Here is a 12,240-nt window from a genome sequence, read left to right on the forward strand (position 1 = left end):
ATCAAGAAATTAACATTGATATTTATAACACTATTATCTATAGACCTTATTCATATTTCACCAGATGTCCCACAAATGTCCTTTTTAACAAAATGTCTTTTTTTTTGGTCCTGTATCTAATTCAGGATCACATGTTGGATTACGTTGTCATATCTCTTCGGTCCATTTTAATCTGGAACAGCTTCTCAGTCTTTTATGATTTGGACAGTTTTGAAGAGTACAGAATAGTTATTTTATATCATATGTTTCAATTTGGATTTTTCTGATCCTTCTTCATGATGAGAATGAGGTTATGCATTTTAGGCAGAAATAGCAGGTAGGTGGTATTACTGCATGCTATCAGGAGACATAGATGTTAATTTGTCTCATAAATTGGTGATGTGGACTTTGATCAGTTGGTAAAGGTGGTGTCCACCATGCTTTCCCACTGTAAAGTTACTATTTTTCCCATTAAACAATTTTTAAAAACATGTAACATTATGACTCATACAGATTTTAAAAAGTGAACCTGTATCATAGATTTTATTTAATTCATTATTAATGAGGGAATCTGTAAGGTGTTATAACCTGTTCAGGGGAGAAGCCAAAGAACAGACATTATAGGTCAGGATTATTGATAAGAATATGCAAACAAAAGTAAAATTGGCTTCTTCCGCAGTGGGCAAGGGAAGTCTCTAGAACCTCTATGCATGTAATTTTATGCATGTTCATAGACAACAAGTTTTTTGCTTTGCAACCGGTTATGTGTAACTTGCAGTCCTATAAAATAGGTCAAAGGCAATGAATGACTAGAGTCAGATAACAGTGTATTCTAGACCAGGCATAGTCTGGAAACTTGGGACCGGTATCCAGCCCACCACATTGTTTTGCAAAGCCCTGGAGATGAACATTTGTAATCGATTTGGTAATATGGAGCACTAACTTTGAACCCCAAATAAGCTAAAAATGTTATCCTCAATCCCTCCCTATCAAATGAATTCTATTCTTTTTATTAGTAGTAGACTATACAAAAAAAACTGAGCTCAACTTTTTTGTATTTTGACTTTTTTAAAAAATTTATTAATTTATTTATTTTTGGCTGCGTTGGGTCTTTGTTGCCACTCGTGGGCTTTATCTGGTTTCAGCGAGCAGGGGCTACTCTTCGTTGTGGTGCGGGGGCTTCTCATTGCTGTGGCTTCTCTTGTTGCCGGGCACGGGCTCTAGGTGCGTGGGCTTCAGTAGTTGTGGCATGCGGGCTCAGTAGTTGTAGTTTGTGGGCTCTAGAGCACAGGCTCAGTAGTTGTGGCACACGGACTTAGTTGCTCCACGGCATGTGGGATCTTCCCAGCCCAGGGCTTGAACCCGTGTCCCCTGTGTTGGCAGGCAGATTCTTAACCACTGTGCCACCAGGGAAGTCCCTGTATTTTGACTTTTGTCAGTACAGTATTTGTAGAAATTTGTTTTCTCTCTTTTATATGAGTACTCACGTAATATCTTCAGTTTTGTCTTGACAAAATAAATATGCCCCTTTTACCTTCTTTTACTTTACCTTTATTTCCTAAGAAAATGTAATGCATCAAAAAGGTGGGTCATCTTAGCTGAAGTACTGATTCTGGTTTTTTAAAACTTTTAAAATTAGAGCGTTATAGACACGCAGGAAAATGCATAGGTCTCAGTGCACAGCCTGTGTTGGGCTCTGTTCTGATGGCATTGACACCTTGGCCTCTCAGAGCAGTCTGTGGTACCTTTTTCAGCCTTGAAACAGCTGTGTGTTCTATCTTGGTCTCTTTTCTGTGTATCAGAGCCAGTAGATAATTATTTCCCCCAAGACTCCAGAATCAGAGAGATTTGGGAAATTTGTGTTAATAGGAAATGATTAGCATATTTAAAAATTCATCAGAGGGCACATGTCACAAATGTAAAGATCTGACATGATTTTTTTTTCAATTAAGTTTTTACAGTTGCTACAAGATAGAGGTTATAGAACAGACTTAAAAGTGTTTTATATCATCAAATTCTCTATTCTTAACTTTTGTTATTTTAGAAAACAGCATGAGGTAGGTTGTTCTGGCAGCCTTTTGGCTAGCATTTGGGTTTTTGTCAATTTATTTCTGCTTTAAAACAGTCACTAATTATGGTGCCTGCTAAACTAACTGTTGGTAAAGGGATAACTACTTGCATGTATTAAACTCTCCTTTTACTTTTTCATCTCTTTCCCTTGGGATAAAGACTTACTATGGGCTCAGTCTGAGTTGTTTTTAAATTTGGGGGGAAATATAATAATTTTTTTAATAAAATAAATATGGGGAAAGTATATTTTAAATATGAAGGACTTAACAGTTAAGTTTAAAGATGCACAGGGTTTTTTGTATGATTTGTCCTGTTAGAGGTTTAAGTTTGAGGAGAAAGAAAAATAATCAGTATATAAATAATTATCCTTTTACAAAATAAGGAAACATGCTCAATGGAGTACCACAATAAGAAATATTAGATTCTGCCCATGGGTTACCTGTGTATACTCAGATCCTAGACTAGTCTAAGGTTTGTTGCCTTCATTTCCATCACTCCTGTTACTTTTTTCAAAACCCCATGTTCCAACTAAGCCAGAATAGTCACTGTTTCCGAAATTCCGTGGCAGCTGTAATAGAGAACAGGAAGGCAAGGTTGAGTAGTGCTATCAGAAATGGCTTAGATTCACAAGAGAGAAACCTGGACTTAAAATGATAAAGGAAAGACTGAATTCCTCCTACTCCCATGTAGGCATTACTAATTCGCTAACTAACTGAAGTCTTCAAAAATGTTTAAGTTTTTAAATAATTATGTTCAACAAAGCTTTATTGAGCTTTGACTCTGTACTAGGCCTCAAAGGTAATAAAGCACAGTTTCTTCCTTAAGGGGATTTACATCTTGTGGGGGCAAGAGACAAGTTAACAGTAATTCAAGTTCAGTGTAATGGATGTCACTTTATTCAGAGGGGGGCATATGAAAATTAGAATGACAAAGAGTGAAGGGCTTTTGTTTTGTGTCATCTTGTTTGTGAAAGCCTTTTGAGGTGCTGAGCCCTGTGTATAGGGCCCAACACTGGGAAAAACTGCCTTCCAGCCCCTGCCTCTTCTTTTCAAGGCGAACCTGCCTCTGCTGCAGCGAGAACTGCTGCACTGTGCTCGGGCCGCCAAGCAGACACCATCCCAGTACCTGGCTCAGCATGAACACCTTCTGCTCAACACAAGTATTGCATCCCCTGCTGACTCTTCTGAGCTGCTCATGGAGGTGCATGGAAATGGAAAGAGGCCCAGTCCAGAGAGGTGAGCAGAGAAGAGCTTTGTCGTCCTTGCTTTTCTGGAACCACTCTGAGCTTTCCCTTTACTTGTGAAAGAAAAAGAACTTGCTTACTGTGGTGATATGTAGGGACGGACTCTTAGTTTTGCTTTGTCCCAGCATCAGGCAGCAATATGCTTCTCAACTCTTTAGGTGACTCTGTATACCCCCGCTGATAAATTCTACTTTTGAGCATTCTGTGGGTCCACTGCTCCAGAACCATGAGAAATATAATCTGTTCAAGACATTTTTTTCTGATACGTGAAGTCTTGTAAAAGTATAACAGTTAGTGAATCAGCTTTACTTTGAAGATTGAAATTATATCAATATAATTTATCCTCGAAATTTATGTATGAGTATACTGCTATTTTCTATGGTTTGTGAAGGAAGCAACATTTTAATAACAGTGGAAAATTTGTTACAATTGAAGCAAATGACTAAAAACCCTACCAATTCACAAGCATATTAATTATGTGAGCCTTTTTTCTCCCGTGTAGAGAATTGTTTCTTTCCAATACTGACTTCCACAGTAGCAAATTTGACCTTGAAACATTTCTAAATATAGTTGAACCCATAATCCTCCATAGTCCTATCACATAAGAAAATGCTGTCATCTTACTTTCTCCTTTGCTTCATGAGGTTGAGATGTTTCTGCTTGGTTATGGATAGATTTGACCTCTCTTTTCATGCTGGGATAAATCAGTAATTTCCATTATCTGCCTGCCCCCTGAAGACATTTCAGTTCATGCCTCATCTCAAACCTTTTTTTATCATCTTCCTGTTTGTGAAAGTGCATAGCACAATACATAGCACAAAGTAGGTGCTCGGGCAATGTTTGCATGAACACTTGTGGACAGGCTCAGACATGTACTTCCCATTCTTCTACAGGCGGGAAGAGAGCAGTTTTGAAAGAGAGACAGTTCCTCCTGAGCCTCCTGCCAAGAGAGTGTGTACCATTAGCCCTGCTCCCCGGCACAGTCCTGCCCTTACTGTGCCCCTCATGAATCCTGGGGGCCAGTTCCATCCTACTCCTCCACCTCTTCAGCACTATACCTTAGAAGATATTGCAACTTCCCACCTATATCGTGAACCCAACAAGATGCTAGAACATCGAGAAGTTCGTGATAGACACCACAATCTTAGTAAGTGGCATAAGCAGCATGGTAATGATTTAAATTCAGATTGAATCCATGGGTTTCTTTCCTACTCAGTGATAAAGCAAAATACTATCATCATTGCTTTTTTCCACTGATAAGCTAAAACAGTATTATACATAAAAAAGAATGTTAGAGTTATAGTATTCTCATTTGAAATTGATCTCAACTCATACCTTGTTGCTATTATCATTATATGATAGAAGTAGGCTAAACATATTTTTGGAAATAAACAATGAAGCATTTAAGAATAAAGGGATATTACTTATTCTGATATGGTTCAGAAGAAAAATAGAGAATGACAAAGCGAAAGAGGTAAAAATATTCACGTTTAGGAAACCTGGGTGAAGGTTGTGTGAGAATTCTTTATTCTTGCAACATTTCTGTAAGTCTGAGTTTATTTCAGAATAAAATGTTTTTAAAATTAAGTAAGAAAGATGTAAAACATGTGGTCTTAAGAGGTGAAAGTGCAGAGACATTTAGGTTAGAGGTAAGGCATACCTAAATTTAAATCTTGGCTCTGCATTCTAACTAGCTGTGTGATCTTATGCAAGTTGCTTAGGCTCTCTGTGCCTCAGATTACACATATCTAAAATGGAGAAGGACTTCCCTGGTGGCACAGTGGTTGAGAATCCACCTGCCAATGCACGGGACACGGGTTCGATCCCTAGGCTGGGAAGATCCCACATGCCGCGGAGCAACTAAGCCATGTGCCACAACTACTGAGCCTGCACTTTAGAGCCCGCGAGCCACAACTACTGAGCCTGCATGCCACAGCTACTGAGCCCATGCACCGCAAGTACTGAAGCCTGTGCACCTAGAGCCCATGCTCCACAACAAGAGAAGCCACTGCGATGAGAAGTGTGTGCGCCACAACAAAGAGTAGTCTCTGCTCACCACAACTAGAGAAAGCCAGCACACAGAAATGAAGACCCAATGCAGCCAAAAAAACCCCAAAAAATTTATAAAAAAAAATAAAATAGAGAGAACACCACCTCCTGTGCTGGGTAATTGTCACATTTGGACTGCCTGGCATATGCATCCTCAGCAACCATTAAATTTAAGGAAAAACAAAAAGGCCCCTAGCAGACCTCACCCGAGATCAGTTTTGAACAAAGCTCCTTGTCAAAAAACTCAAATAAGTTTACTGTAGAAGGTTCTTTGTAGTTTAACTGCTGAGATATGTCCGAGCAGAGAACCAAAGGGCTGCTAGTTTCCAGTATTGGCCCTGCATTTCCATTTGTGGGTTGCCCTGTGGAGTTGAAAGTTGCAAAACATTTGCCTGTCCCCTCTTCTGACTTAGACTCACTAGCGTCTTTCAGAGGCTCGGACCACAGTAGGGCCCTGGCTTCATGCAGTAGTAGCTGAATGGTGTGGGCCACGACAGCAGTGGTGTTCTCAGCTGCCAACATTTACTGAGTCTTAAGTACTTAGATTGTGGTATATGTACATTATCTCTTTTAATCCTCACACATAGGATTCCATGGAGTTTATGCCTTTTTATACATGATGACAGAACTATGGCCAGAATCACATAGCTAGAAAGTGGCAGAGACAAGATTCTGACCCCAGTTCTCTGATGCCGAGAGCTTGGGTACATTCCCAGTATGCTATGATGGCTCCCTTAGCAGCTGTTCTGTATGGTTCTTATGTTAAAAATTCACCTTCCTATTGATTTCTTCTATATTCATACACATTTTTTGCCAGTTGAATTCGTTACCTTCTAAGAGAGAAGTATGCTAAAAACTAGCTAGAACTGCATTTTGGTCAGATTTTCCTTGTATTTCTAACAATTTTAGAAAAAGGTTTTTTCATCTTGAAGTGTTCTACTTGAAAGACGTTTAATCCTCTACCTTGAAGGTTTATTTTACAGTCAATCATTTGTTTTCCAGGCTGGTTATAGATTCCTTAATTCTCCCCAGTCCTCTTTTGAAAATGTATGTCCTAGTACAGTAGTTCTTACCAAATCATTTCCCACCCCCAACTTTTAAACAAATAAACTGTAACACTCCCCCAATTTACTCTCCTAAAATGAAATTTATGGATACTATAGCCTACCTTAGTCCCATAATTTTAGGATCAATATTCTAAAGTATAATACATAAGAAAGTATTTTACAATGTATTAGTGCTCAGGCATGACTACACAGGAAGATATGATGAAATAAGCAGATGGTTGCACAAATACAGAATCACTATGAATACAACAGCTATAAATTCAGACTGATAACAGGTGTGTTACATTGACAGTTCAGATACTATGAGCAGTGTTGCCATGTGTGACAAGATTTTCAAAGTAGTGGATAATTCAGTATATCCTTGATTCACACAGTCATTGCATTCATGCAAATTTCAGTAATGTATATCAAAAAACATGCAAAAAATTCTACTTTGGTTAATACTAAGTTGTTTCCAAGTGCTTGTACAGCACCAGCTCTGTTTGTGGTGGTTACGCACTTGCATTGTGCCACAACCTTGCCAACATTTAGTATGATTGACAATTTAATATTTTCCAATATATAGATGTGGAACCACGTTAGTGAAGATTTTATTTACCCTGTGTGACTACGTATACGTTTGAATGTCTTTTTATATGTTTATGGATCATCTGTACTTTTTTGTCAGGGGCATACCTATTTATTTATTTCTCTTACCTGTTTTTCTTTTGGGCTATTTGTCTTTCGTAATTGGTTTGTAGGAGTTTTTTAATACATTATGAGTAGTGATTTCTTGTTGGTTTTATGTCATTTTGTGGCTTTAGATCATTGTGAGTCATTGGCCTTAATAGTGTGCTCATAGTTGGTATGAATGTATGTGTATTTACTTGGTAGAATTCTGTTTACTGTATTCTTCCCTCTATCTTCAAATTTAATCTAATTTCTAATAGGTCTAAATGGAGGCTATCAAGATGAGTTGGTAGACCACCGTTTGACAGAAAGGGAATGGGCGGATGAATGGAAACATCTTGATCATGTAAGAATCTTACAGTGTATAGTTTTCCTAACTACTTGTTACTTTTAATTCTTAATGTTACTGAGAGTAAGAGTGTATATGCTTGAAGTGAACTAACCAGAGCTACAGTGTCTTTGCAATAAAAGCTGATTTATCTACTACTGCCCCAGCTAGAGAGCTAAGAGTAACTCCCACTTGAGGTCATAACCAAGTGAAGCATGTAGTATAATGGTTAGAAACATAGGCTTATGAGTTTTAGGTCCCAGCTTTGCCACTTCTACCTCTGTGATGGGCAGGTTCTTTCACCATTTTTAGCCTTAACTTTTATATCTTAAAAAAATAATAATGCTATATTATTTGAATTCATGGGGGGTTGTAATGATATGCAAGGTGCTTATCACAGGGCCTGGTATAATAAATGGAGTGTTAAATAAATGGAGCTTCTCCAAATACAAATGAGAATTAGTATACTGGCACAGAATGTAACTCTGCCCCATTGGAAAAGAGAGTTTTCCCTCTCACTAAAAAAGGAAGAGAAGATGTAATACCTGCTTGAAATATACATAGAGTAGCTTTTCCTTCCTGAGTGATGTTGTCTCTGAATGTAATTCTCTGATTGCATTCTTATATAAATCTTCTGCTTTAGGCAGAGATATAATGTGTTTTCACCACACTCTTTAAAGAACCATATTGTGATGAAACTGGCTGCTTCAACCATGAAGAATCCAAAAAGTATTATTTTGAAATCTTAAAAATTGTGTGTATATATTTAAAGAGAAATAATAAGAAAGGTTTTCAAATATAAACTTGATATTGCTAAATCTGTAAGCTTCTTAAACCTTTATTCTTTATATTTTGTTTACCTGTCCTTGATTTTCAATGTTGATTGTATGAATGTCCTCATCCCATGACTCTGCCTGACTTCTTGCCTGGCTCAGGCCCTGAACTGCATTATGGAAATGGTAGAGAAAACAAGGCGCTCCATGGCAGTCCTGAGGCGCTGTCAGGAATCAGATCGTGAAGAACTCAACTACTGGAAAAGACGATACAATGAAAACACAGAGATGAGGAAAACAGGGAGTGAGTTGGTCTCCAGGCAGCACAGTCCTGGGAGCGCAGATTCTCTCAGCAATGGTAAGGGGAGAATCACTTCAGTTGACAAGGGAGGCTTTTTTTTTTTTTTTTTTTTGCGGTACGCAGGCCTCTCACGTTGCGGAGCGCTCCGGACGCGCAGGCTCAGCGGCCCTGGCTCACGGGCCCAGCTGCTCCGCAGCATGTGGGATCTTCCCGGACCGGGGCACGAACCTGTGTCCCCTGCATCGGCAGGCAGACTCAACCACTGCGCCACCAGGGAAGCCCAAGGGAGGCTTTTTATATATCTTTTTTGTTGTTGTTATTTTTTATTTTTGAGACTTTTAATATTTTACTTTAAAAGGAAGATGGTACTATATTGTGGAATTAGAAAGACCTTGGTAATTATAAAAAATATGTCAAGGACTCAGTATTTGGCATGTTCAAGAAATACTGTCTTCCCCACATAGAATGAGAATGTTTGTCATTTTATTCCGTTTTCAACTCTATACTGTATATAAGTGCTGAGTGATTATCAAAGAATGTTTGGATGTTAAATTCAGCCTGGCTGAATGTACTTGGGGCTCTCATGTACATCACATTCATTCCTCACAGTAGCCCTAAAAAGCTTCACCTCAGCTTCCATCCCCTTTTCCCCATTCCCTATCTAGAAAATTACCATTTATTAACCTCTGCCTGGACAAAAAAATGAAAAGTTTTACTGTACCAAGCTGGATTGTGCCTTCCTGCCTTTTCCCACCCTGAAGCAGCAGAGATAGGAACAATTGTTGAGCTCTCAATCCAGGATACATCCAGGACACCACAGCTATTCCCCCAAAAATGTTCCCTCACATTGACCTAGTAACTGAAAAGGCACCCTATCCAAAGGCATGGCTAAATGAGGGGCCATCTGTGATCAGATTCTTTCCCCACCCACCCACTTCAGGCTCCCAGTTTTCCCCAGGGAGAATGACTCCTCTTATGGCAAGCCTAGCATGTTCCACAGAAGACAGCCATTAGTCTCAAAAAGACTACCAAAAAAATTGAGGCAGAGACATTGGTAACTAAGGGATTCCTCTCCCCCACCCTACCCACAGAGGTGCCTCTTGAGCCAACCATAGATTAGCAACATTGTGTGGAATATCCAGCACAGCAGGACGTCAAATACTTGTAGTACAATTCTTTTAAAAGGAATCTCAAGCTAATTCTCAGGTATCTCTCACCATCTGAACCTTCACAAATACTCCCTGTCACAGCTCACAGAAACTTACCGAAGTTCACCACCCAAATCACGAACCTTGCATCGAAGCTCTGCAAGTGAGCGGGTGTAGAGTGCAGCGTGAGCGTGGTCCTGAATCGGCTCTTCTCCAGCCAGGACTACAGGTCTTGCTGGTGTTGTTTAGAAACATTGCTTTGCATTGAGGGTTTAGCTAGGGTGACTATGGCTATCGTCCTGTCATAACTATTACCAGCACCTCTCTTACTCTCGAAAATGAGGACAATTGGGATGATAAATTATATTGTCACTACAGGTTTACCTCTTCATGGATCCTAGGGTTTCCTCCTCTCAGGTTTCTCAGGGCACTGTCAATCTGTCTGACTTAAACAGTATCTTTCAGTGTCTTTATTTATGCATATTATACATATTTAGTATTTTTATTTCGTTGTTTATTTCTCTTTTAGTACATTTGTTGCATGCATTGTAGAAGGAAATCATAATATCCTAAACAAGTGAGCTACTCAGTGTGGACCAAAACCACTCCAAAAACTACTTGTGTTTTTGTTTGTTTTTTCTTGCATTACACGGGCCTCTCACTGTTGTGGCCTCTCCCGTTGCGGAGCACAGGCTCCGGACACGCAGGCTCAGCGGCCATGGCTCACGGGCCTAGCCGCTCCGCGGCATGTGGGATCTTCCCGGACCGGGGCATGAATCCGTGTCCCCTGCATCAGCAGGCGGACTCTCAACCACTGCACCACCAGGGAAGCCCTCCATTTATAGTTATTATAAAATATTGGCTGTATTCCCTGTGTTGGATAATACATCCTTGTAGTTTATTTACTTTATACATAATAGTTTGTACTTTTTAATCCCCTACTCCTATTTTGCCCCTCCCCGCCTTCCCTATCCCTACTGGTAACCATTAGTTTGTTCTTTATATCTGTGAGTCTGTTTCTTTTTGGTTATATTGACTAGTTTGTTTTATTTTTTAGATTCCACATATAAGTGATAACATACAGCATTTGTCTTTCTTTGTCTGACTTATTTCACTAAGCACAGTACCATCCAGGTCCGTCCACATTGTTGCAAATGGCAAAATTTCATCCTTTTTTGTGGTTGAGTAGTATTCCTGTGTGTGTATGTACCACATCTTTATCCATTTGTATGTTGATGGACACTTAGTTTACTTCCTTATCTTGGCTATTGTAAATACTGCTGCTATGAACATTGGGGTGCATGTATCTTTTCAATTTAGAGTATTTGTTTTCTTCAGATATATACCCAGGTGTAGAATAGCTGGATCATATGGTACCTCTGTTTTTAGTTTATCGAGGAACTGCCATACTGTTTCCTACAATGTCTGCACCAATTTACATTCCCTCCAACAGTGTACGAGGGCTTCCTTTTCTCCACACCCTCACCAATGTTTGTTATTTATAGTCTTTTTGATGACAGCCATTCTGACAGGTTTGAGGTGATGTTCTGGTTTTGGTTTGCATTTCTCTGATGATTAGCAATGTTGAGCATCTAAAAATTAAGTGTACTGTTTATAATCTGATTTTATTCCTTGTCAGAACATTTTTTCCAGTAAATGAATGTATATGTTTGAATCTTTCTACATGGTGAATGAGAGATCTGATAAGTTTTTCACAACAGTAAAACATGTCAATTATAGACAGCTTCTGACCCTATATTGTTTCTCTCTCTTCTATAGATTCTCAGCGGGAATTCAACAGTAGGCCAGGAACAGGATATGTACCTGTGGAGTTTTGGAAAAAAACTGGTATGTCTGTCTGCTTATAGGTCACATGTACTCACTAATTTATATGAGTGTAGAGCACATATTTGGGGGAAAGGTGGTTTTCTCACAACTTCCTCTTCAAAAGCTCTAGGCTCCTGCCTCTCCCCCTTCAGCTTGTCCCACCTTCTGGACTGCCTGTCATGTTACTTGCTGATTAAGAATTTGGAATGACTCCCTACAATCCATCCAAGTCCTTATCACCCCCTTCTACTGGGAGGTGTTAAGTAACCGACTCTTCCTTCCCTATTTATATGTCCTGTTTCTGGGTGTATAGCTTAATTCGTTTCTGCCTGTTCCCGTCACTGTGTTCTCACGCTCCCACATTTGATTTATTCTGCTCTTCCTTTCATCTTCACTGTCTTTAGCTGCATCACGACTGTTCTTGGTAGGTGTCATTTTCTACAAGAATAAGGGAGGGTAGGAACTGCTTGTTAAGACAGGGGATTACACTAACCTCATATCCCTGATATTACCTTATCCAATACTAGCCTTCTTTTCCTTCTTGCCTCCCTTTCTCAGTGAAATTTTTGTAGTCCAATATACAGTTTTTGGTTTTCTTCCTAAGATAAAATTTATTTCTACAAAAAAGTTAATACCAGTTGATATCAAGACCATAATATAAACAGATGGACAAAAGATAGGAACACACACCTCATGAGAAAAACAAATTAACCATATTGCAAAATGTTTATTCTCACTGACAATCAGGAAAGTACAAGGTAATGCAACCCTGACCAATTATCCCCC

At 39.2% G+C, this 12,240-nt stretch overlaps 1 protein-coding gene across 2 annotated transcripts in view; it reads left to right on the forward strand.

Moving 5' to 3' along the window:
* The window catches only part of CBFA2T2 (CBFA2/RUNX1 partner transcriptional co-repressor 2), a gene marked incomplete at its 3' end in the record, with an annotated part of 166,438 nt that overhangs the window by 147,068 nt on the left and 7,130 nt on the right, over positions 1-12,240 (forward strand). For both annotated transcript variants that reach the window (XM_082857568.1, XM_082857569.1), the window contains exons 5-9: positions 3,103-3,284; positions 4,186-4,439; positions 7,338-7,423; positions 8,341-8,536; positions 11,407-11,475. In XM_082857568.1, coding sequence (XP_082713694.1) covers positions 3,103-3,284; positions 4,186-4,439; positions 7,338-7,423; positions 8,341-8,536; positions 11,407-11,475 — 787 coding nt within the window. The remainder of the gene's footprint in view (positions 1-3,102; positions 3,285-4,185; positions 4,440-7,337; positions 7,424-8,340; positions 8,537-11,406; positions 11,476-12,240) is intronic.

Source organism: Leucopleurus acutus (genome assembly GCF_964270905.1).
Source record: "Leucopleurus acutus genome assembly, chromosome: 16".
Taxonomy (NCBI): domain Eukaryota; kingdom Metazoa; phylum Chordata; class Mammalia; order Artiodactyla; family Delphinidae; genus Leucopleurus; species Leucopleurus acutus.